General features: G+C 37.9%; 1 protein-coding gene across 1 annotated transcript in view; it reads right to left on the bottom strand.

The window, feature by feature from the left end:
- Positions 1 to 26,111, bottom strand: part of LAMA1 (laminin subunit alpha 1) — a 98,554-nt gene that overhangs the window by 33,564 nt on the left and 38,879 nt on the right. Inside the window, exons 10-33 of the mRNA XM_066546118.1 lie at positions 25,687 to 25,792; positions 25,029 to 25,189; positions 22,034 to 22,174; positions 20,928 to 21,101; positions 19,268 to 19,369; positions 18,348 to 18,559; positions 17,102 to 17,213; positions 16,088 to 16,198; positions 15,197 to 15,324; positions 14,511 to 14,597; positions 14,051 to 14,262; positions 13,452 to 13,558; positions 12,323 to 12,503; positions 10,923 to 11,059; positions 8,061 to 8,297; positions 6,817 to 6,960; positions 6,291 to 6,470; positions 5,497 to 5,682; positions 5,262 to 5,389; positions 4,112 to 4,232; positions 3,811 to 3,948; positions 1,983 to 2,104; positions 981 to 1,067; positions 543 to 736 (exon numbers count right to left, since the gene is read on the bottom strand). Coding sequence (XP_066402215.1) covers positions 543 to 736; positions 981 to 1,067; positions 1,983 to 2,104; positions 3,811 to 3,948; positions 4,112 to 4,232; positions 5,262 to 5,389; positions 5,497 to 5,682; positions 6,291 to 6,470; positions 6,817 to 6,960; positions 8,061 to 8,297; positions 10,923 to 11,059; positions 12,323 to 12,503; positions 13,452 to 13,558; positions 14,051 to 14,262; positions 14,511 to 14,597; positions 15,197 to 15,324; positions 16,088 to 16,198; positions 17,102 to 17,213; positions 18,348 to 18,559; positions 19,268 to 19,369; positions 20,928 to 21,101; positions 22,034 to 22,174; positions 25,029 to 25,189; positions 25,687 to 25,792 — 3,508 coding nt within the window. The remainder of the gene's footprint in view (positions 1 to 542; positions 737 to 980; positions 1,068 to 1,982; positions 2,105 to 3,810; positions 3,949 to 4,111; positions 4,233 to 5,261; positions 5,390 to 5,496; positions 5,683 to 6,290; positions 6,471 to 6,816; positions 6,961 to 8,060; positions 8,298 to 10,922; positions 11,060 to 12,322; positions 12,504 to 13,451; positions 13,559 to 14,050; positions 14,263 to 14,510; positions 14,598 to 15,196; positions 15,325 to 16,087; positions 16,199 to 17,101; positions 17,214 to 18,347; positions 18,560 to 19,267; positions 19,370 to 20,927; positions 21,102 to 22,033; positions 22,175 to 25,028; positions 25,190 to 25,686; positions 25,793 to 26,111) is intronic.

Raw genomic sequence — 26,111 nt, 5'->3', positions numbered from 1 at the left:
AAATCCCGATTCATTACAGAAGCAGATTAAGCAGATTGCTGTACTAGATGTGCCTTTCTGCTACTTACACTCCCATAAAGAATTATAAGAGTAATTATTGGGGGAATATGACTTATTATTGGTGGAGAATGCCTATAAACCTGGCACAATTCCAAAAGCATTATTACAGGAACCTCACATCCAAAGGGTCAATGACATAGGAATTCAGGATTTTTCAATAAATATTATATGGTCAGCAAAATTCTTGAAATTATCTTTCCTTAAACTTGTTTAAGGCAGTTTAACTGCTTGGCTGATGTTATGATCTCTACTGTAGTTTCCTCTGCGTTCACAGAATGGCTGAGGTTGGACGAGACCTCCAGAGAACACCTTCTCCAGACCTCTCTGTTTTACAGAAATAATAAGTTGTTAGGGTTTCCTTCCTTCACAGAAAGAACAGGGCCTGACATCATAAACCCATCCAAGGAATAACCATGTGCACATAAATACCACTGGAGCAGACCACAGCCCCTTGGGAAAGCACCAATTTAAAAAGCACCTACAGACACACTCGTCCTCCAGCAGAAGGTGCCTGGGCTCACACTCCTGGCAGAGCTGTCCCGTCACCCCCGGCTTGCAGAGGCACTGCCCGGTGGCACTGTCGCAATTCCCATGAACGGAACCGCCCGGATTGCACTGGCACACACGGCAGCTGCCACCAGGGAGCTGGGGGGCACCGTAGTAGCCAGGGGAGCACCTACAGGGAGGAATGGCACACTGAACATCATGGAGTATTCATCATGACATCAGATGCTACATGTACTGACAGCTTGGGGTTGTTATTAATAGTTCAACAGAAACTAGCAAATCACTCCAAGTCCTTGAGCGCTCATTTATACACTTATTTATGAACACTGAATAATCGGAGTGCACATATGGCTCATATTAACCAAACTGTTCTGGGGAGTTGGGAATCAATTGGAACATCATATGTAACTCACCTTTCACAGTACTGTCCTTCATATCCTGGGAGACAGGCATCACAGTGGTAATCATGAGCACCTTTCAGGACACAAGTGGGACTAAAACTAGGGGAAGGATAAACAAATACCTGCTATCATGTAATACCATACAAAGACAGATAACACCTTCAGCCACGGGTTAAATACTGTAAGCAACAGCACCTTCTGTTTAATCTGATTGCATTTCTCTTGAATTTGTACTTTAAATTAGTTAAGTTTGGTTGCCCAATGCAGCTCCATTACTGCAGAACATGCTAGAGCCCATTATGGCCTTCCTTTGAAAAGGTAAGACAATGTAAAATGGATGCTGCATGACATGGCTAATGCATGTATTTAACTGAGGCTGGCATGAAGACGCCAGAATTGCTAGACTCTCATTCTGACTCAATTATACAAAAGCAAACAACAAATATGCTTCTTAAGCTTCTGAAAAAAACCAGCCTGTTCAGCATTTTGTCTTTCAAAATACAATGTTAACTGTTCCTCTACCAAACAAGCAGATGTATAAATTTCAGACAAAAGAGTGTTTGTTCTTCCCCATGGACTGATCTCATGAAAAGTTCCTGCATTGAGTGGGGATGGCTTGAATCTTTGTAAATACAAAAGTAGTGTTCTCTGAATGAAGAAGGAGACTCACATTTGATACTAAACAATGTCACAGGAACTTAGTCAACTATCAATAAAACAGTCTATGTGTCTGTTATAGTCTTAGAGAAAAAAATTACTCATCTAACACCTAATCTTTTTATTTTAAAATTTCATACAGTTCAGTTCAGTTTCATACTAATACAGCTCAGAATGCAAGCTCCATTTACTAAATAAGAATAGGCAGCATTCAAATGTATAAAAATTAAGAACATCTAACAGTAACCAACCCCTACTGCCATAGTGTAGGAGGAGCAGAAGGAGTAGGAGGTTGGACAAACAACACAAGAAATGGGAATGGTAAAATGTGCACTGGATTTAGTAAGTCCTGGTTACCTGACAGGGTTGGCTCTGGGACAGGCACAAGGAGAGCAGTCACTGGCAGATCCAGTTACTTTCCCGTAGTAGCCTGGGGCACAAGCACTGCAGTAATCACCAACTGTGTTATCTCTGCAGTTCTGAGACAAAAAATTCAGATGGTTTAAAACAACAAGAAACAACAGGAATAACTTTATCTACTTTATCAATACATGTGTACAGATTCTGACAATGATCTCTGCATGTCACTACTCCCTGGTCAAAATTCTCTGAGTGAAAAAACTTTTTATGCAAGCAGAATGCCAGCATATTTTCTCTTATGTGAATGCCCCTTCAGGCAGGCTGACCTAATTTCTTTTTTAAATTTCCATAAAGTCTATGTATTTTTGCTACTATTAATCAATTCAGGTCAGGACATCACAGTACAAAACAAGAAATCCTAAAAAAACCCCAAAACAAAAAATCCAAACAAAAGAAACAAACAAACAAAAAGGACAAATTAAACAGAATACCTAGCTTTTCTGTTTCAGTATTTCAGCAAATGATGAGGACTATCCCCAGTTAGGATTAGCAGACACTGCATTTTATTTGTCAAGAGCACTTATCAAAAACCAGTGCTGTTAATATTAAAACACTAAATTGGTATTATAAACAATTTAACTGACTAGTCTCCCAAGTGAACAAAAATATTTTTCTGCTTCCCCCCCACTTTTTTTTCTTTTAACCTTTCTTTTTTCTTATTCTGTATTTCATATGCCTGCTGGTGAGTATTTTAGGTTGGTTGGTGAGGTAAACAGTAGCAATGCAACCTCCTATTTTAAGGGAGCAGCAGTCAGGTGAAAAACAACTCTCTTGCCTACACCACTCAGCTGGAAATATCTGAGCAGTAATCCCAAAACACAGATGACTTGCTAACCCTCAACAAGAAACTAAGAGGAAGAATGATGAATATTCACCTCTGTGAAAGACCTATGCATCTTAGCCTTGCAAAAGTGAGAACCTTAGTTCTTACTCATGAGATACATACTTTTGTAAAAACCCGAAAGCAAAAGAATGGCTTAGAAAAGCCTGAAGGACTAAGGAAACTCACTTAAAAACTAACTTCAAGAACGAATTCAGCAGAAGTTGACTTTGAACTAACCCAGTCACCGCTGGAAAAATAAAGCTGCTGGGGGAAAATAATTGGAAAAAAATACTAAGCAATGCCAGGGAATGGATTTAATATGTCTTATTTGGTTAGCTGAGAATTTGCTGTCCATAGCCTGTCAGACCATAAGAGAGAGGAAATGTGTTAGTCATATGTGACCCCTCTTTGCAACCTTTGGGATAAAATGAGAAAAGTGAGCAAATCAACTTAGCTGAGGCATATTCCTACAATACTGTAGTCTCTGTGCTTAAAAAAAAAAAAAAAGCCTCATTTAAAGCTGCCCAGAGGATTCTCTTCCTGAGAAAGAATTTATCTTTGATTTAAGTCTGTGGTGCAGTATGGCTTACTGCATCCTTTATTTTTTTTTCTTTGTGTGCCTAAGCAGACCTTGTCCAGAAGCCCAAAAAGTCTCACAGAAAAATAGACAAATTCAACCAATATAGAAATAATATTAAAATTTAAATTAAAACTAAAATAATGATTTTGAGTATGTTAATGCCCCAAAATCTTGCTAATTTTACTGAATGGACCATAAGGGAAACTATTCAGATTTGCCATTTTTCAGAGTTGTAGGGGGGGGAAAAAAATCACATTTTATCCAAGTAGTACAGCTGTATACTTCTCCTAAAAACTCCTTGGACAGGTCACTGCTATTTCACTCAAGTGAAATCAATAGAAGAATGTGTAAGATGTTCATACCAAGCACTTCCCAGTGTCAGGATCACAGGTTTCACTGTGGTTGTTGCACTGACATGGCACACAAGGTGCTATCAGAGTGTGAGGCTCTCTTACATTGAGTTCTGTATGCCTTCCCCTGTAGTATCCTGGAGCACAGCTCTAGTTGTATGGGGAGTAAAATAAAATTTTAAAGAAATTATCACAACTATCAAAGGCAACAACAATTTTTAAAAGCAATAAAGGTGGGGTTTTTTGGTGTTTTTTTTATTTTATTTTTTTTTCACACTATTAGACATACAAAAAAGATTCAAGGGTTCAGTACCTGGCAGGACAATCCAGTGTAACCAGCAGGACACCTACATTGCTCTACAAGATGAGCTGGAGGTCTGCCTAGATGCATTTCTTCAAACCTGACTGCAATTTCCATTGAGATATTTGCAATTCTACAAGATAAATGCATAAGAGAGTATGAACATCTTAGGAGGCATGAAAACAAGATCCAAAAACATTTTCAGGCTTCAAGGTCAGGGCTACAATACATAATCTTCCATAATGTCCCATGCAAACATCTCAAAACCTGAAGATTTTTTTACTTATTTATGGAATTAAAGAATCTACAACCAAACACATCAGAAATTGTTAAAAGTAATAAAAGCTGATCCCTCCCCTCTCAGTCTGGAAAACTTCCCAAACCCACCATGCAAGCATATGTAATTCTTCATTATCAGAAATATTAGACAACTACATTTGTCTTGCGCCACAATTTTGGACAGAGCTAACAAAAAGCTCTGTCCAAAACTGAGGGCATGTGAATCAAAAATAACACAAAATCTGGAGGTAGAATCAGACTTCTTCAGAGCTGTGAAGACATAGAGACATTGGGTTTTCATTGGATGCACCTTTGCTTGTCTTGTTTGTTTCCAGATTGACAGATCTTATCTTATCCCCTCCCTCACATTAGTAACAGTTCTGGACAAAATGGTAATAAAATACTACTATTCTGAGGTAGGACTATTTTATTGCCATTGCTCAGAGTGTTTCAAGCTACAGGAGACATCTAGATTGATGTAAACCCAAGAACTCAGAGGACCATATGATTCAACTGAAAAAAGAAACAGAAAATTCAACATCCATAAAAATAAGATGGAAAAGGAATATTTTAGAAAATATAACTTATTTAACTATATCATCAGTCCTGCAGAACAGTGCGTCAGCCTGTTCTCCTTTGTGTGTTTTGCTATCACAGTAAACAGCAGAGCCATTTAGTGCTTCACAAAATATAATTCAAAAGGGATTTTGCTGCAATTAAAAGTCATAATTTTTATTTGTCAGAGGAAGAGCAGAAGTCATAAATAGGAAATTGTAAATTTCTCTGAGGTAAGTCTTTACTGTACAGCTCAGTTGGGGCTATTTGTAAATTAAATTACAGTAAATGCAATACAATAAATAAATGCAGTCAGAGGTTGCTTTACCTGCTTTGCTGTAATCCTTGGCCATAAGCTGCCTTGATAAGGATGTATTCAACATTGCTGAGCACAGACATGAAGTCAGAACGTAAGACAGGCTCATCAGACACAGAGTTAAAATACTTCCAAGAATCCTAGGGAAAGATAACACATTTATTATTATTATTTATTTATTATTAAAACCAGGAACATTCATGTTTACTTCAAGGTAATGCTGTGTTCCTGCTGTGTTTTGGCTCACCTCCTTCATTTCTACTTCCTTGTCAGTTCTTATTCCATTTTCTGGAGAAGGGATGTCGACATAGATGACCAGCTTGCTGGTGTGACCTCCTTTCATTAGAATCTGTGGCTCAAAATTTGAGGTTCCAAAGCCATCCAAAGCATAAAAGGCAACAGTATATCTCAGCTTCCCTCCATAGGCCATGAGCTGTTTGGATTAAAAATTATTACTGTTATTTATTCTAAGGTCTGAGCTACAAGTTGAAAATATCTTAAAATCATCTGTAGACTGGAAAACTGCCAGTCCATTGAAGAATTGGCAATAAAACATGAAAATTGACTTAAACTCAGTGGCTTTTCCACCAAGGTTAAATACATATTTCTAAAAAGCAGTCTTAGTTTCTTTACCTAGAACCTCTCAAGGTGAGCGCTCAATTTACATTCAAATCGTAAGCAACAGAGATTGCATGATCTATATACTCATTCTAGCATCAAGGTTGAAATTTTTTTTATGTTTCTAAAATGACACCAAATATATCATTGTTTCCCCCCCACAGAATCTGTGAAGTAATTAAATATGGGTGTTACCAATTTACAGGGTCAAGCAAAATCTTGGTAGGAAAGGGTAATGTAAATATATTGTTTGTGCTTGCTATATGTGAGTTCTATCACTGAATAATTACAATATTATGACCTACAAGAATAGAACTAACATAGAAATATGTTATGAAGATAAAGTTACTATTCCAAAGTAAAGGAGTGTCTATCAGACAACAAGGTTATCTACAAAGCATTCCAATTATGTAACGTTCTTACCTGGTCTCCCTGAAACTGCTCTGGCAACTTCCAGTAAAATGTTTCTGTATTTAAGTATTTTCTGACTATGGCAGCATCCAATAAAACATCAGGAAATTGTGAAAATACTCCTTCCACTGTTCCAGTCAGGTTACTTTGAGCTACTATGTGCAGAATAGCCTGATTTGGAGTTAATGTTATCTGCAACACAAAGAGCAAAAGATTCATTCAACAAATATCCTGTTAACAATTTTAGCTGCTTTGAAACAGTCAATAGTCCATCTTAAGAGTAATAAATGCCCAACCCAAAAAACTGGAAAACACGCTTGATATTTACTTTTTTAAGAAGTGAAGAGGGAAACACAAGGTTCCAGAAATAAGAATATGACCATTTACCACTTGCTTTCTTTTCTGTTCGGACCTGTGACACTGACCCCATAAGCCAGTCAGGACACTCAGCCTGGTCCATTAAATGTGCACACCGGCATGGTACCTAACATGAGGATAACAGCAAATTGTCTCTGTGTGATTGTATTGCTTTACTTACAGGGATTCTCACATGGTCTTCTAGTTCTGAACAAGATGTGGACAACCCAAAACAGAAGCATGGAGTACATCCTAGTGCATTGTTAGCAGACAGACCAAAAGTACCAGGTTTACACTCACTGCATTGTAGACCAAAAACATTTTCCTGGAGGATATTTAAAAAAAAAAAAAGTAACAGTACACTCATAATGCCTTGCTATCTAAATGAAAGATTATTATTTTTTGAAGAAAAACTAGTTGTTACATTAACTACATAGCAGAATATCAATTATTCTATGCAATCTGTTTTACTGTGCAATACATTACTTTTTTCTTTATCTTCCAATGCTGTTTTGCTTTCTTTCTTAAAAAAAAGAAAAAAAAACAAACCAAAAAACATGCACACAAAACTCCCCACAAACAACTACAGAACATTTGAGTTAAGCTCATATATTTGACTGTCTATCAAAAATTAGCAGCTATGTCTTTCAACTCAAGACAGAATTTCCTCCCAAATTTGCATCTGGAAAATGAGCTCTAAAAGCCAAATAAACTGCTCAGTATGAATAGGAATCAAGGGATCTATTCCCAAGTGTCTGTTTTTGCACTCAATTCCCAATTGGTGAGCTGAACCTCAAGAAACACCCAAAACTACAGTCATTGCCCAATGGTACCTTTAACCAGAGATTGGACAGACACTATGAAGGCATAAATTTGTTGTCTTGAAATAAGTTTTCTATCACTCAGTATTTCAAAAACTGATTCCCATCTTTTCAGAAAAATCCATATATGTGTTTTTAATGTTTCCTCCCCTATATACAAGTATATCAGAGTTCACTATTAGCAATATATCTGAGTTATTCTTAAGCACTGTCTTTGGTTCCAGCAAAGAAAATTAATTCGAACTCGCAACATAAACGTATTTCAAAAAACACTGAGATTCTCCCATTCATATTTATTGGTTTCTTCCTACTATTATAATTTGAATTTTCAAAAAAGCAGGCTGCATCATCTGAACTCATGTGTTGTTCCCTTACCTAATAAAACCAAATGTGTACAAACAGAAAAACTTCAATGGTTTTGAATTTTTCCTGACTAATAGTAAGATCTGTCACAGGAAATTCTTTAGCAATGATCTAGGTGTACTCATAAATTATGGAGATTGCCTTTTGAAGTCCTTTCAGCCCTGTATCTTCCCTGACTTCAATGCAATCAATGTCTAGAAAGCACTAATGCTTTCCTAGAAGGGGCAGTATGACTCGGTACCTTGCAGGTGCAGACACCGGTTTCTTCTTCACAACCACAAACTCCTTCAGTGCCATTACACGTCTCTGCTTTGGTTCCACTCCAATCACAGTCACAGGCAACACAGTCCGGGTAGTCCCTGTAGCCCAAGGCACACCTGGAACAGTCTCGTCCTCCAAATTCAGTTTTGCACTGGCATTGGCCTGTCAACACATCGCACTGGAGACTGGCTGAACCAGCGCTGCTACAGTTGCAAGCCTTAGTGGAAGAGAAGAAAGGTTAATAAATAGCAGATCTTTTAAAAAAATTTCTTACAGGAGAAACAGCACAGTAAATTTAAAAATGACCCTTAAAACTCAGTATTTGTCAACAAATACTGTACAATAATAAAAGGGAAGAAATTCCACACAGAAATGAGGTTGTTTGGTTTGTTTTTTAGCGAAGAACTGCATTTCCAATAAACAGTGGATGGCAAAAAGTTAGAAGCTTTGTTGGTTCCCAAATATGGGTTGGGAACCAAAGGAGTTGAAGGAATCTGTTCCAGAAAACAAAAATATATACAAAATACTTAATTTACAGTACTAGTAATTGAGTACAGCAAATAAATAAAATAATGTTGTATAAATTCTGAATGAAAGAAATCTGTATCATCATTTTATAAATATGACAGAACGGAAAATCTTAAAACTAACATTCTGTTAAGATTTCAAGAAGCATTAATAGCTTCTGCATCATGCTCAAGCTAATTTTACTATTTGATGAAGAACCAAGAATCTCATTGCATCCCAAAGGTGGGAAGCTCAACATGCAGTTGCAGCTCAGTACCAAAGGAAAACTGTTTCCTGGCAGAATGCATCCTTCATTATGCAATCAGTAATATGAACCTGGTATTACAAACGTGCAAAGTGGGTGTACTTTATTTGTCATTCTTTTTTGAAGCAGTCTGGATTAGCCTTCACTCTTAATTTCTTATCTGTGGTTACTTCACAGATGCAGTTTTGGTCTGTGGTTATTTCTAACTGAACAGGCAAAAAGTACATTCACTCTATCACCATCTACTGAGCATTTTCCCTGAGTTATTTTGCTCATCAGCTCTCTGTGAGATGAAAAGCCTTTACCTTGCCAAGTCCTACATGCCAAGACCCACAAATTCCAGAAGAATTACTATCTATCCTTTTGCATTCCTCAAAATTTTGCTGGTTACCCATGGCACTCTTTGTATTAATAAGTTTTTACTCCAGCACCAGGTACTATAATACCTAGTTTAATACACTTTATGGTCACACAGGTTGACGACTTCAGCTCTCAAGTATCAGTAAAGGTCCACAGCTCTGAACATTAAACTCTAAGTTAGTAATAATTTACATGTATTCAATCTCTAGCTACTCGTGACAAAGATAAATAAAGACTCTAAGGTACAATGCACTGTAATCTAAACAAGACTACAGCTCTGCTACACTACTGCACCCAGAAATAGATACTAAATATCAAGAAAACCTCTAGAAACAGAGCCAGATGAAGTAACCACATATGCATTCCGTGTTGCAAAACTAGACAGTCTGGGCTTCTCAGCATCTCCCCTATTTTATCCATGTAGAGAGCACACAAAGAGTCTCTCCTGGATTTGCCAGAAGACAATGCTCCTCATCTTAAACTACCACATCTGACTATTCAGCATAGGGTATATCCCGCTGTTGGGACTATTATCTGGAGATCATGTTACTGTTTGTTGCATCAAGAAGGGATCTAAAATACGTTATAATATTTCACATTCATTACTGTGATGTTGCAACAAAAAGGAATGATAAATAACCTAGAAAAACTAAATTTGCAATTTAATAAGCAACTGCATATTTAATTGCACCTGATCATTGGCAAGTGTTGTGGAATCACTCTATGAAATTAACACCTCAAAAGAAATGCAGAAGGACCAGCACATTGTATTTGCAGAATGTTAGGTAAGAATGACAGTAAGCTGACAGCTAACAAAGCCGTGTTTTAAAGACCAGTTGCCAACTATGTTACTATAAATCACTAAGATGGTTAACTCTGCAGACTTATTAGGACTACTTTATCATCCTTACTCTAAAAAATTAAAGAGAGAAAAAGGATACCAATTTGGCTGACACTTAAATACTTACTGCATGTAATGACAGACCTTGTCAAGTTGATTGTATTTGTGGTTTCTCCACTGAAGTTACCCATTACATTCATGTAATTGAGGCTTTTAAAAATCTCAACATTTATAAAATAGTTTGAACTAATGCCATACCTGAGAAGAATTTACTGCATGAACCTAAAGGCATAAATGGATGCTGTTCCTTGGATCTGCACTGACTTGGCACTTTATTGCTTAATCATAAGCATTAAGCTGAGATAATGGGAGCTACCAATGTTCCATCCATGAAACATTACCTACATTACACCATTTAAATTATAAATTTTCAGAAAAAATGCCTGCAGTAACTTTCAAGACACTTCCAATATTCTTAAATCTGTAATACTATCACTTAGTGATTTGCACAGAAACTATGTTCCCAGTTGCCCCTTGCTGTGCTGCTATAAATCTGGTTAAGTATCACCATTTAAACACCTAAATGTTAGAATACACACCTCACAATTTCTGTGTGAACTATGAACCTATCCAGAATAAGCACTCTGATAGTATTTTCAAAAACAGCCCTCTTAGAAGGTTGCTCAATAAACATTGTGCCACCTGTTGTTTTGCTGTTTTTTGTTTTAGTGTGAGCATGTTGCATTAACATTGAGACAGAAAAAAGATCATGGTTCTCAAAAAAAGAGTCCATTTCTGACATTTGTATAAGGCAAATTGTTTTTAACAATTTTTTGAAAAGCCATGGCTTTTCACCCAGCCTACCATACCTTGCAACCAAGTTTAGGAGAGAGTCCCCAGTAATTTTCTTCACAGAGTTCACACTTTTGTCCCTGAGTGTGAGGGGGACAAATGCATTGGCCAGAATCAGCATTACAGTTGTTTTGAGTATGGGCACAGTCACAGGCTGCAAGAGAAACAGGACCAAATGTTAATTTTATCCACACTTTACTACAGAGAAGAAATTCCAAGACCAACAATAGTCTTACTTTTCTTATGCAGTGCATTTGTCTGTTCCACTAGGAACTCCTTGCCATCTCTAATCACTGAGAAACAAATCATGACCGCAGTGACATTTCATCTTTTTACTGGAAGCCCATTATTGCTAATTGACTTAGCCTATTTGGTGTTTCAGAAAGCAGAGCAGCACTTTCACAGAGGGATCAACAAGACCAAATAAAGTTACTTTTGGAGTAGCGTACATGTGAGGAAAACTTTTCTATGATAGAGGACAGGAAACTCATCAGGAGATAAACTGATGTTCTCAAGCAGGTGAAAGGATTAATACTCAAGAATTGAATAATAGGGATGGATAATTATTTTTATAATAACTAACTACTGCAGGATGCACTTGGCTATTTAAGAAACAAAATACTATTCCAGTTAAAAAGCAGAATTTCAGTGAAGTGATGTAAATCATCTTTTTCTTAACATTTAAGTATTTTCCAATAATGAAATGGTTAAAGGTACCCAAGGGATACTTGGTACAGATACTTAGTACAGACAAATTATATTCATTTCAAAACAATCTTATCACAATCTCACTGCATATTTCATTTTAATGTACTGTTTGAGGCATGAAAAAAGTGGTTTTGTCTGACTGGAGAAAAGGCAGGCATTCCTTTAGCTATACAGTATTGAAAAGGTCATCTTATTAACATGAAAAATTTGGTTTTGATGGCATGTTCTCCTTTTAGATGAACAATTTCTTCCTTATCATGACTAAAAATTGCATATGTCCAGGTGATGATGGGAAAACAGAGCCAATGACTTCATATCAAAGTATGAAACACATATTTAAGATTTAAATGAAAAAAAAAGTAAAAATCTTTAGGCATAGATCTTCACTTTCCCAACTACAGAAAAAAAGGTTTCATTCTCTTTGAAGGACTGAAGGGTTTTGTAATAGAGACAAAGGAGCCATTGAGGATGTAATATCTCTCTCATGCACTCTTTATGAGTTATTTCATAGTCACCACCTTTTACAAGGAGCCACAGAGTAAGCAAAGAAATGTTTTGTTCCCTAGCTTAATCAAAGTATTAGTAGACCTTCCTACAGATTCTTCTGTATTGTCATCACAACAAGTGACCTTTGCCAGAGTTCAGCCTACAATATATTGCTGAAAGAAATTCCAGACAAACTCTGGCAGGATCGTGGATTAGAGCTTACGTGTGCAGCCACCATCCTGGAATGCGTAAAAGCCATGAGCACAGCGATCACACTTCTCTCCAGCCACTCCTGGCACACAGTGACACTGCCCCTGGTCATTGCAGTCCTTGGACACTGAGCCAAACTGACTGCAGTTGCAGGGAACACAGCCAAGCCCAGTAAGCAGCCCATAATACCCATTCTGTTGGAAAAGAAATAAATAGATTTGTCCCGTTTCATAAATTTTTGAAAACACTACAATATACACTCTTGTTTTCTCTTGTTTACTCCCCGTGATGTCTGACCTGCATGAATCTTGGCCAGCACTGTGTGACTGCTGTGGAAAGACTCCCTGGCATTATGTCTTCACTGCTGCCAGCTATAAAGCAATATGTCCTTGGGTGAAAAACTCAACCCTGAAATGCTCTCATGGTCCTTAATCTCACAAGCAAGACACTATGTTTTGAAGCCTGATGTTATTCTAATTTAAAGACTTGCATGAGGTGAGGGTGGGCTATGCTGATCAAGCACAGATAACTGTGACTGTGAATGAAAGCCTAGAACAGGGCAGGTCAGTGACTCAGTATATCTGTGTGCTCAAAGTCATTCAGCTGGGCTGGCACAAAAGGCAGTAACTGGGCACAGATTTCCTGCTCTGGTCTCTGATGTAGTTCTACATTTAGCATAGACTGGAAGCTGCTGGTTTGTATCACCAGTGAATATCTGCATGTTGCTATGACAGGCCTGCCTTTCAGCTGAATCCCTTGCTGGCATTCAGCCATGATGTATGTATTATCACCAGCCACATTTCTTCAGGTATTCCCAACTCAGATTTCATTTTACAGAAGCACAGCTCTAAGATCCCTTCAGGTTTGTTAACAGTGTTTGGTTTGGTTTTTGACTGCACACTGTCAGCACCAGCCTGCACAGCCCTGTGCAGGAGGGTGCTGAGTCAATTGCATAGCTTCACATCTGCAAGGAGTACATGCAGAGCAATTTTCAGCCACAAATACTTCGGTCTCCACTCCACAGGCCCTTCTCCCCCAAACCTATTTGCTGCTATTCTCTGTATCTGCTCAAATCACAATCTATAGATAAAGAGGAAGACAAGAAAATCTATACATTAGCAACAGGCAATATATCTGCTTACCAAGCATTTATCACATCTTTCTCCAATTACATTTGATTTACAGGAGCAGACACCTGTCTCATGGTGACAAGTACTTGAAAGGGAACCATTCACGTGGCAGGAGCAGGCTTGTGTTCAGACAAAAAGAAACCAAGTTTAAAAATTAGTCATGTGTATCTACAGGCATTCATTATTATACAGAATTCAAAATCTGGTATACAATGTGTTTCATCTGTTTATATCCCACAGATGCTAATATACCATAGAAATGCCTGCGCATTTGGACCAAAACTTAAACCAAAACAAAACACCTCTGAATAGCTGTATTAGAAAAGTTTTCTTCTTCCAGCCCTATATGTGACATGCAGAAGTAGGAAATGTGTCCAGCATGTCACTGGAGGGACAGTGTTAAGCAAGCCATTAAGTTCCAGGGATACCAAGTGTCAAACCCTAACATAATATCCCTCCCTCAGCCTAACCCAACCCCAGTTTTCAACCTGCACTTGCCAACTCACAACTTGAAGGTTAACTCTTTCAGCACATGTCCCCATCCATTTTGCACATGAACACTACATTTTTGTGTTATTTAAATGTTGAGAGTAATAAAAATAACAACTTACGATGACAGTTTTTGTCAATCACTGCATCCCCATAATAGCCATCAGCACACTTTTCACAGTGGTGACCTGCTGTGTTCCCCAGACATTTCAGGCACTGTCCTGTGAAGGGATCACAGTGGCCCTCTTCTTGAGGGTTTACATTGCCATTGCATTCACAAGGAGCACACAACTGTCCAGCCATAAGAGGATTCCCATAGTAACCATTAGCACACCTGCATCAGAGTTTAAAAACTTTGTCAGCTGGAGTGTGGACATGTCATACACTCTCTTCACTGAAGGGAGTTTTTCTGTTAAATTTTAATCTAAAGTGTCTCTGTATTACAATGAAAGACCAAATAAGAAGGAAAATGTTATTAGGAATGTTCTGTACATGTGGTATGAACAATACAAGGAAGATAGGATGAGGAACACCTAGTGATGGCAATGATACAGATGTTTCACCCAAAATTAGTGTACATACCTTTCACACTGAGAACCAGTATAGCCTGGAAGACATTTGTCACAGACAATTCCACCTTCTTCACTCAGCTGGCAAGTGGGACTGAAACTATTAACAAAATTTATGGCAGTTGGTATCAATGCACAGAATCACAAGACTTCTGCAAACATTCAATATCCACCTTTCCTTGCACCTAGCTATAAAAACACACAATTGCAATTTTTCCTCATTTATCAATGCATTTAACATTATAATGTGTCAAAATAACTGTATAATTTTAAAAAACTCTTGGGGTTTTTTGTATTTTATAAACAAGATTTTAAAACTTCCTAAAAACTTGGCTTTCATTCTAGCAAAGCAGTACAATTGCTGTACTGAGTTACTTTTTTTCAGATGCAACACTTCTGTCCTTCTACTGTTTTCTGAAAAAACAAGGAAAATAACCATGGTTTTGGTGCAAAGTTCAAGGACAGGTTGAATTATTACTTTCATCCACCATGCAAAATCATACTAGTTCACTCAGCCTGTCTTAGCCTAGTCTATATATTTAGACTGCCTCAAAAAACAATGTTTCTATGAGATATATGCAAAGAAAGATGAAGAAAAAAAATTCCTTTTCTTTCTCCTTCAGATGTCATGATGTTTTCTTTTTCTCACTTTCTGTTTTTGCTGAAGATGCAAAAGACAGACTTGCATAAGAAGCTTACTTGTTTGCAGCAGAACTGAGAGGACATGCACAGGGACGGCAGTCCCCAGATGTTCCTTGGGATGGATTTCCATAGAAGCCAGGCAAGCACTGATCACAGAAAGGTCCTGTTGTGTTGTGTTGACAAGCCTGTGAGACATGGAAAAAATCTTTTTGTATTTTCTCTTGATGGTTTTTCAGCCCCTGAGGGATTCCTACAGCAGTCTGCATGCAGCATGACATCCAAGGAAGCCATCCTTCAAGCCATGAAGAACTACCTAGAACTCTGAAAATAAGTGTTTTGGTTTTTTTTTTTTCTGAGTTATAACAATCCTGATTGGTTTTTCCTACATTTTAGAATATACTTTATGAAACCAGCCACATTACGTATACACATACTTAAATGTATTTCACATATTGCATACATTTGCAGTAACAAACTTATATAGTTTTTACTGGTGTTTAGCCATTTTATTCCAGTAACCTCTAATTTTCAGAAGAGATCTGAGAGCTAAATTTTCTCTTCACAAGGTAATGTGCAATTTCCACTGGTGTTAGTCATGGAAGATGCATATATATCTGAAAACAGATATTCACCACTTAAATTTGTTCTTTTCAGGAACGTGAAGCAACCAAAATCAAGATGTTTATCAGCCAGTATATGACGACATATTTGTATTAGTTCTGACTATGCCCCACTTGAAATGATAAACTAAAACAAATTGTTTATTGGAAAACACAATAATGGAGTCTTGAAACATACTCTGAACTAAACAATGAAAACCAACAAAAATAAACACTTGGTACCCACAGCTTGAAATTATGCACACTGTAAACTTGTCTCCTACAGTCAAAATGCTCTCAACTCCTAAATAGGTACTTAAAATGCAGAACACTTTGAAGGATGACTTACAAAGCAAACACCGTGAATGTCACACTCAGTTGCATGCCCATTGCACTTGCAGGGCTGACAAATGCCTCCAAAGAGTATTCCATCCACACGGTAGTACCCAGGCAGACAGGACTGAAAAGGAATGGAGAAAAAGCAGTAGCATTATGTGTGCTGAAAATACACATCAAAACTTTTTCAAAGAGTGCACTTCCGACCACCCACCATCCAACCCTTTCACACTGTGGTAACTGAATGCTCTTTCAACCCTATTGATGTCACTGTAGCTCTTTTCAAGTCGTTGCTTTTTACTTTCACTGGATAAAGAGGATAAGAATTAACTCCATAAAACTTTGATTCATCCCTTTGTTCCCTGGAGGCATGAAAGTTAACTTTTGTGTGTTTTAATATGTGAAATTCGTTATTATGGGACAATAGAAAAGATATTCTACCACCTCTGCAGAATCATTAACAATGCTAGAGCACAATTTCAGTATTTTCATACTGAAATTATTTGCCAAAATAATTCCTGCTATTCTTCAGTAGGACTGTGCCTCTCTAAATCTTCTATTTACAGATACAGAAAACAACACGTTGCATAATGCATTTCACCCTTGTGGGCTCTTCCAAAAGCTAGCATTCCTCCCTGGTAAGGTTCCTCATTGCCTCCATAAACTTAATGGCACATAATAGGAATAAACTGCACATGCTCCAGCTCCAGAAAAAGCACTATTAATGAGTAGGGTAAGCTCAAAATAGCTTCACAGAGCTTTAACAGCTGCTCCCTCTGAAACACTGATACTCTGAAGCACATCATCATATTTTAGTGCCATGAAAATAATTCAATAAATAAGTTTAAAATCCTGTTTAGAGTATCTGAAAGAAAATACCTTCGGGATTGCATAAAGTATAGTAGGCAGCAATTCACCACAGAACATACACTTTAATGGCAGTTTAATTAAAGGCAGCCTGCCTTTGAGCCTAGATCCTTCACAATAAGAGATAATTTTGCACACACAAAACACTGTAAGAGGTTACCTCGCAGGATAATCCTGTGTAACCCTGAGGACATTCACAGAATTCCACATCTGGAGCTGAAGAAAGATCTATAACATTTGCACTTGCAGTATCCAGGGTCACAGAGTCCAGCCTAGGGTTAAGCAGAAAAACATCACATCATTTGTTTCCCCAGACTTGATCTTCAGGAGGACAGTTTCCTTCTGGGGAGGTAACACTACTGAGCACTGCTCCCTGGCAGGGACAACAGAGGAACAGGCACAAATCTCTTTTCCAAGAAGTCTGTTTTCATATTCTTATCAGAGCACTTCCAGATGTCTCTTGTTATCATTATTGTTCCTGGAAGAGACAACCTCCTCAGCCACAGGAGGGTGTCTTACACATTTTTGTAAGAAATCTTTACAAACATTCCATAAAGACAAACACACTATTCCTAAATGAACATAAATTTCACCAGAGTGGTGTGGGTGCACAAAGCAAATTTGGTATCAGTTCCTATTTTATTGACACAAAATGCTACCAAATGACAGAATGTTCACAGAATATTGAGTTGAAAGGGATCATCAAGTCCAGCTCTTAAATAAATGGCTCATATGGGGATTTGAATCCATAACTTTAGTGTTATTAGTACCATTCTCTAACTAGGGAATGACATAGAAAGTTGTCAGTGAGTGTAAGGAAATTAAGTAAATGATGAAGCTGACTCCCTTGAGAGCAATAAAACTTTATTCCTGTATCTTGGAGAAGAGGTGAAACAAAGATCTGTAAGGTCTCACACAGATACTGCAAATGCTGCTTTGAGACTATGGAATGATCAGCTAATCCATTGCAGCCTTAGTTTCCTATTAAGGACTCCCTTAGAGATGAGTCTCAATAACATCCACAAACAAGCATCAAAAGAAATTAAAATCAATGTCTTTATTGATAGGTTTTCAATAGTCAGTGATGGATTAACTTGCCACATACCCAAATAAGCATATTGCAGGGAGTTCTGGAGGCATTTCCCCCTAAAAAGCAGCCATTGTAATGAGACTTTTATGCACTACTATTTTAAAGCAGAAGACAACATCTCTGCTATCAGATATCTTTAAAATCAAATGTCCCTTACCCCACACTCTATATGACTGGTCCTAAGAAAATTCAATAAACATTTTTTCTAGAAACTATTAACATCAAACTTCAGGAATACTGCCACTAAGAATCATGATTCATATGCAGAAAAATAATAGAAGTATATAGACTAATTTGAATATTTTATCTCACTTACCTGTATACAGCCTTTTTGGCAATGTTGTAGTTGGCCCTGATCAGAAGATGGGTCACATTTGCCAGAACAGTCATCAACATTTCTCGGTCTATTGCCTTTTTTGTATTAAACTCTATGAAATTGTCTGCTACAAGTCTCACTGAATTAGAATACTCCTCATATGGCTGTAATGACAAGCCCGCTGCTCTTGTACTCAGAATCTGCCCATTACCCTGAAATTGAAGGACAAGGGAAAACATTCTGTATATTTGCATGTAATTTTTATTAAGCAATAACATTTAGTGTCAAATACACATCCACGTAACACAGAGAAGAGGCAATCAAAATAAATTCTTTGCATTAAGAAAAAGTAAGTAAAAGGTCAACATTTTCTGTGGCTTTGAGACCACAATACCAATCTCTCATGGTTTAGAGACTTCAGAATTCTTTTGTAAAAGAATAAACTAAATTGCAAAAATCTAATACCTCTAGGAAACAGAATTTCCTTTCTTCTTTGTTCTATTGCTAAGTACATATAAAAAAATTATGGTTTTGGAGATGCCTGGATTCAGTATAGAGCCTTACTTTAAAACTGCAATATAAATCTAGAAAAGTCAGCAATCAGCAAACACACTCACCTTTTTCATAGGCATAAGTCTTTCCAGTTTATTGCAGGTTTTTTTGTAAACACAGCTTTCTACATTTGGTAATAAACAACTCACCCATATACATACAGATTAAATTCTAGGTATTAAGCATTTAAAACTAGTATGGTATGGATTAGATAATCAGAGAAATGAGTAGTAATAAAATTTTGACAGTGACATTTAAAGGACTTAAAACTGACAAAACTACTAGTATAGAAATATTATTTTATTTTTTATCCCCTTTGCAGATTCTTAATAACATTTGAATAGTAACAAGCTGAGAAAAAAATCCACCTGAATGATGACATCCACACTAGACACTATATCACTGTCCACGGTCTCCATTGGAATGTCATAAGATACTGTATACTTCAAGTCTCCACTAAAAGCTGTGAGCTGAAATAAAAAAGCAAAGTCTTAACAACACTACAACCTCCAGCCAACACAAAGAAATTACATGGGTCAGTACCACATCCAAATTATATGACAGTTTTAGGCTTACAAATACCACTTTACAGAAAAAGTTTAACATGCCATGAGTGTCAGCACAGGAACAAGAGTTGGCTTGTTGCTGTGCAGGTGGTGAGAGCTGGCTCAAGGCTCTACAGGTGATTCAGATAAGTGCCCTCATTCAGTGAAACACTAACAGGACTCTGAACAGACAGCTGAGATGTACACGATCATCCCAGCCAAGGGGCACGTGGGAGTTTTTCACATTCCATACACCACCTTTCAGTGTCCTTAGCCCCTCACCTGCTGCTGACTACTAAAAGCAAGTTAACCAACAGTAAAACCTATAATAAATGAATAAGAAATCAGAATTTGAGTAAGTGTTGCCCTGTGCAAAATCTGCTCCTTAATGTTACACTTCTTACACTTGTTTTCATTTATTGTGTCACTATACTAATAATAAACACAGCTGCATGGGCAGAGAGAGTGGACTGAAAATAATTACAGGTAAGGCTTCAAGGATCTCCTGTGCTCACCACTACTGAGGCCACTGCTGGAGTTCTGACTCCAGTTCTGGGCCTCCCAGTACTAGAGAGAGGTGGACATACTGGAAAGAGTCCAGCAAAGGGCCACTAAATTATTAAGAGCTGAAGCATATGAGGAAAGACCAAGAGTAGCAGGACTGTCCCACCTACAAAAGGCTCAGAGAGATCTTATCTATATATACAAACTCCTTAAGAGAGGGTGCAAAGAGGCTGGAGCTTGGCTCTTTTCAGTGGTGCCCAGTGCCAGGAAAAGAGGCAATGACCACAACCTGAAATACAGGAAGTTCCTGCTGAACATCAGGAAACATCTATTGTGAGGGTGCCCAAGCAGTGGCACAGGTTGCTCAGAGAAGTTGTGGAGTCTCCATCCTTAGAGATACTGAGAAGCAGCTCTTTGATTATGGTACCAGTTAACCTGTTCTAGGTGTCCCTACTTGAGGACAGAGCTGAAGCAAGACGACCCCCAGAAGTCCCTTCCAACCTCAACTATTCTGTGATTCTGCTGCAAAAACAAGGAGACCCAGAGCTTTAGCTAGTAAACAGGGGAAAATTTAGAGACTAGTTATTTGGAAACAGATGATGGCCAAGGAGCAGGCAAGAGATTTTAATGGTTCCATCTACTGTTATTGGACAAGGCATTAAGGGTGTAAGTTTTGGGATAGGAATCAAATGCATGGGAAATGTGAGCATATAAATCAGTAACAGTCAAGAGAAATGATACTGTGTCAAGGATAGGCAGGAAAGGAAGTGGAGAGATGGATGAACTCAAAGTGCAAAAAGAGGGTACTGGGAATGTCTGAACAGGAACATCCTGATTTAAAAAGCAGAGCTACAGTGAAAAGTTTGGTAATACTGAGCTTTATGTGCAAGCTTTAATTACAGAAATTATATATTTAGAACAGGTTATGGTTAAGATAGAGAACCTACGAAGGAGTTTTGACACTTAGGTGGGTACTTACTTTATTTCCTAGATATGCCTCAGGTGCTGACCAGTAATAAGTATTTTTCAGTACTTTCACAGCCTCAGTGTTGTTAATACTTATTTGATGGGGTCCATCAAATTGGCTTCGCTGAGGCTGCACACTGCTTGCCTTGTACAGGTCAGTAATAAGCCATCCAGTCATGTCTGAAATCTGCAATAGTAATATTAATGAAAGTTGGGCAGTTGTGTCATTGAGAAAGCATTCACCTCTTCCTAGATAGTCATTCAAACTGATGGATCTAGAGCACTTCCATTAGCCAAGTCTGACACCCAAAACATGCAAATTTGCCACTTCAGACTAGGATGGTTTCCACGTCTCTATTTGAGTTTGATTTTCATCCTTCCAACAAAATGAACATTACACCAATGCAGCTCCCTGAGACAGAAACACAGAATTTCAAAGGCTTCAAGGCCACTTGTCCCCATTTATAGATAGGGCTGAGCTGGAGAAGAGCAAAAACTACAGTCCCAGAAGAAAGGCCAAGATGAGAGAACTTTGTTCTTCTCACAGAGAGAGTTTTATTCAATCATCTTAGAATTTCAGTCAATTCAATATGTTTTCCTCCCTTTTTGTTGCACACAAAGCAGGAGACGAAAGTGTAGCTAGCTCTGCAAAGATACATAAGGAATTTAGTGGGAAAAGAGTGGCCCCAAAGCCCATAACTCAAGAACTGTTTAATCAGAAAACAATTATATTTATAAACAGTGTTTGCTAAGAAAGAGTATTGGCCATATTGCCAGAGGTCCAATAGCCTTGTCCATTTGGTATAAGAGCAAGGAAACAGGTTTGGGTTTATCTCTTCAGCATGAAAAGAAACTTTAACAGTCAGAAAAAAAAAAAATTTTTCCAATGCATTATTGCAGCCCTCACTACCTAATGCTTCTGATATGACTGCAAGCTAGCAGGGCCAAAGACTGCACTGGGATGAGTTACTGACTACCTCAGAGCTGCCCAATGATACTGATCCATTCCTCTGTAAGGAGACACACACCAGAATTTGAAGCTAACTTGGGCACGTGTCAAAGAGAAATATAGTACATTTTTAAGCTGCTTGAAGAAAGAATATTAGGTCATGTACATACCTGACTGATAGGCCATGTAAGACTGTCACAGACGTCAGAAACACCAAAGCAAAAACACTCTGTGCAGCCCTGAGGATTTCTTTCTTGCAAATTGTAGAATCCTGGTTTACAGAGATCACAGTTTTCACCTTCTACATTTTCCTGTCAAAGGCATATAACATTTGGTTCACATCAGCACATTATGGTAACAAATACCATGGATTAGGTGGGATTTAGGCATAACAGCATTCAGAAGGTTGTAAAAGAAAACACATTTCAGCACAGCAGGATTATTGAATAAGACTCAGAGCTTAAAACTGAAACTGATTGGAAAAATTCATCAGAATTTGCCAGTTCATCAAAATCTAAACAAGCCCCAGCAAGGGTTCTATTGCAGTAAAATTTCAACACACATGCAGGGTTTGAAAAGTTTCTGTCAGCTTGCCAGTCTACTTCTCTTGTAGCTTGACTTTGTAGATTGCTCTGGAGAAAGATCTCACGTTTTCTGAATTCAGATTACCTTTCAGATATCTCACCAGATAGAATCCAGAAAGTTCACCTCTAAGGCCAGGCTCTAGGAGCCACCTCAGCCAGCTTCAAGACAATAGTTTCTCAGCCATCTCTCAATATTTATGCTGTGATGTCCACTACTGCTGCCACCTCTTCCTGGAAGAGCACCACACTATGATAGCTGGCAACTCCTCCACCCAATATGCTCTGGCTAAGGTCCAGAAACTCCTGCTCCAGAAGTAGAGATGCTGCACTCCTTTAGCTCCTTTCATTGGTATTCTGCCATGCAAATTGGGTAGTTCAGAACATACAGCTATAAACATCTTTCGAAGCAGAATTTACAGGGAAAAAAAGATCCAAAACGGTGCACCCAATATTCTATTCTCGTAAAATTTGTGCAGCAAATACGTGGCTATTTCTTAAAAAAAGTTTAGACAATTGCTGCTGACAAACAAACCAGCAGAGAAAATATTTGATAAATACCCACAAAGCTGTGTAAATAGCAGATCTCCATGGGCATCTTCACACACTAAGATACGAACATTTCCTACTGCAAGAGACAAGATTCTTATAATGTCTCAGCTTCATATCAGGACAAGACCTGAACACATACCACTCTTCAGTCTCAACCTTTTGTTTCAATTATGGGAAAACTCCACTAAAAAGGCAAAAATAACTTTACAGAACACCTCACAAAGTTCTCTAATACATATGGTTAGGACACTAAGACTGCAAGTATCCTATGAAGAGCAACCATCTTACTGTTTTGAGGAGGCCTATACAAGCTCTGCATTGTCATGTGAAATGCAAAGCCTGTGGACCAAAATCTGATTCCAGAAGCAGTTACCAGGGTACCTTCACGTCAGTCACAAGAATCACTCCAGATCGCAGACTTAGATCAGATCTGGTCCTATGGAGTACATTTCAGGCTTACCAGAGAGAAATCTGAGACTTCCAACTGTCTTTCCTTCTGGAACAGTGTTTGGCATGTCAAGATTACATAAAACCTCTCTACACAGCCAGATTATGTCTTTTTGTAAGCAAAGTACAACCTGTGTTTGCAAAGCATATTAAAAATTTATGATCTCCAGTTCTGACTCAAAGGTTGAGAATGGCTGCTTCTATTTGCTCATATGCAAACTTGGGAAAAATCTCAGGCAAAGTGCCCCCTGAGATTATGAGAACTAAAAATCTTGAATTTTTACAAGAATACAATTTGTATTCTCTTCTGAGCTTTTTTATTTCTCAGTCTTCAGAATGGATGTGGATCAAACATTTCACTGTCTAACAGTATTAGACAGAAATAATTTATTTCTTAATGAAAAATAAAAATCTTACCCAGTGACTAGAACTCAAGAGCTGTGTTTCAGGAAAGATTAAATATCACAAAATGCACTATATAAAAGAAGAATAGAGTCTGCAAAGACTTAGAAACCCTGTTTCCTTCATTTGCTTTTCTCCTTTCATCTTTGTAGGTGGTCTGCTGGCTGGTGACACTCTTTTTGATCTGGCCTAAAAATTCTGTATACCAGGCTCATACCCACAGTAGCACTGAAAAGGGGCAGTTTCTAGTCCAATTCATAACAAAATTTTCACTGGTTAGCTGCATTAGTTGATACAGTGTTACCCTAACTCAAAATCAGGCACTTTTCTCCTTTTGCGTATTTAAATTGGCGATTGGAGCCATTTTGTTCTTCCAGAGTCTTGTTATTTAAATAGGTTTGATTTTTGGATCATATAAATTATGCTGAAGGACTAAATTTTCAGAAAAATTGTCAAACAAACCATGTTATCTTTGGCTCCTGTTCACTATCATATTTGGCAACAAATACATAAACTACTCCAACGTTTGGTTCAGAAAATTGAGTAACTTCTTTAAATATTAACACAGTTTTTTAATAAAATTCAGTGGAATCTACAGCTGCAAGAAATTTTAAGAGTTTTGGATATTTACCAAAAAATAAAATGCTGCAAAACTGCTCTTTTTAAACATTTTTATGGTTTATATTGTGTAATTGAATAATTAAACCTTCATTAATAATTAAATAATTCATACATATGTCTAGTGCATGTGTTCCAATAGTTCTTTCCAAATGCCTGCTGTTTCTTTACACAAAGCAGATGTTTTAAACACAACATTTGTTTACAAGCCATCAGTGTCTTTGAAGAGAAATATCAGCTCATTTCTAAAACCAAACCCAGCTAGGCATTCTCACTCTAATGACTGCCTCACACATGTACAGGTTTTATTTCATTTTAATGTTAGTCTGGCCAATTATTATAGCAAATGTTGTATCAGTAACATACAGAACTACACAACATAAATTACCATATTTTTCAGTACAGAGAATAATTGGTAGTTTTGAGTTCTAGGCTGTCAGGTGTACACCAGGTTACATCTTATAAAGGAAGTGATGTCCCCAGTAAATGAAGTAATTTCACTATTAAAAAGGAGTTAATAAACCACAGATTCCATGTTGAACAAAAGTGGAAGTGTAGTACTCACTTTGCAGAGACAAGGCTCCGTGCATGGATCTTCATTGATGCTACCAACCAGGCTGCAGTTACAACGCAGGCAGTTCGGGTAGCCCCGATACCCAAATGCACAGCGATCACATTTCTCTCCTGCATAACCCTCCCTGCACTGACACTGGCCTGGCCAAGTGCCTTGAATAGCAAAAGTAGAGGGGGGGGGAAAAAAAAATCAGAGCAGGCAATAGGCTGGATTCAGTATGTCTCAGAGGGTACAAAAAATTTAGCATTCATTTTTTATTACACTCCATGCCATATTCTGCAGACATTTGGCACAAGTTCAGTCTCAGCATCTATTTTTCACATTTAAAGAATGAAATGGACAGAAATTGCAGCAAAATGAATTTTGTTACAGCTGTAACAGCATTCACAAACAGTGTTAGATCTCAACACCTCACATTGTTTTACACAGCAGGAGGCCACAATCCCCACAGGAGAACACGTTCAGGGACCTGACATACCTTAAAATCATGAAATTATGTTATGCCCCAGCCTCACCTTCCCAAAGATTTACCAGCGTTTTGAAGTGGTGTCTAAAAGGCAGCCATTCAAGGGTAAATAGTGTTCCCTCAACTTCAATGACCTCCAGCCAGACTGGAAGTTCAGGGAAAAGGCACTTGCTGTTTCCTTACCACGCTGGGAGTCAGAATGGTGCTCATCTTTAACACAGACAGAACTCAGAGAGCCAAAGGGGTCGCAGTCACAGGGATAGCAGGGGTGATCCTCATAGGGAGAAACCTGTAAAATAAAAGTTCACTGCCAAATTCTCAATTTATTAACTGGGAACAGTAAAGTTACATCTGTTTCCTGTCTTCAATCACCAAAGCTAAAATGAATAAAGACTGGAAAAAGATAATATGGGGCAATAGATAAAGGGACTAGTCTAATTTTAGCAAGCAGAAGGATCAGGGGATTGCAGTCTACAAAAAGCTTAAATGTGGGAACAAAAGTTGATCTTCAATAGCACAAAGATACAGTAACTGCTAATGGCTGGAAGCTGAAGTCTGACACATTCAGCATAATACTTTTTTTTTAAAGTAACAGCAATTAACCACTG

Source organism: Molothrus aeneus, chromosome 1, assembly GCF_037042795.1.
Source record: "Molothrus aeneus isolate 106 chromosome 1, BPBGC_Maene_1.0, whole genome shotgun sequence".
NCBI lineage: Eukaryota > Metazoa > Chordata > Aves > Passeriformes > Icteridae > Molothrus > Molothrus aeneus.
Note: the sequence above shows the minus strand (reverse complement) of the source record. Positions and strands in the feature narration are given on the sequence as shown.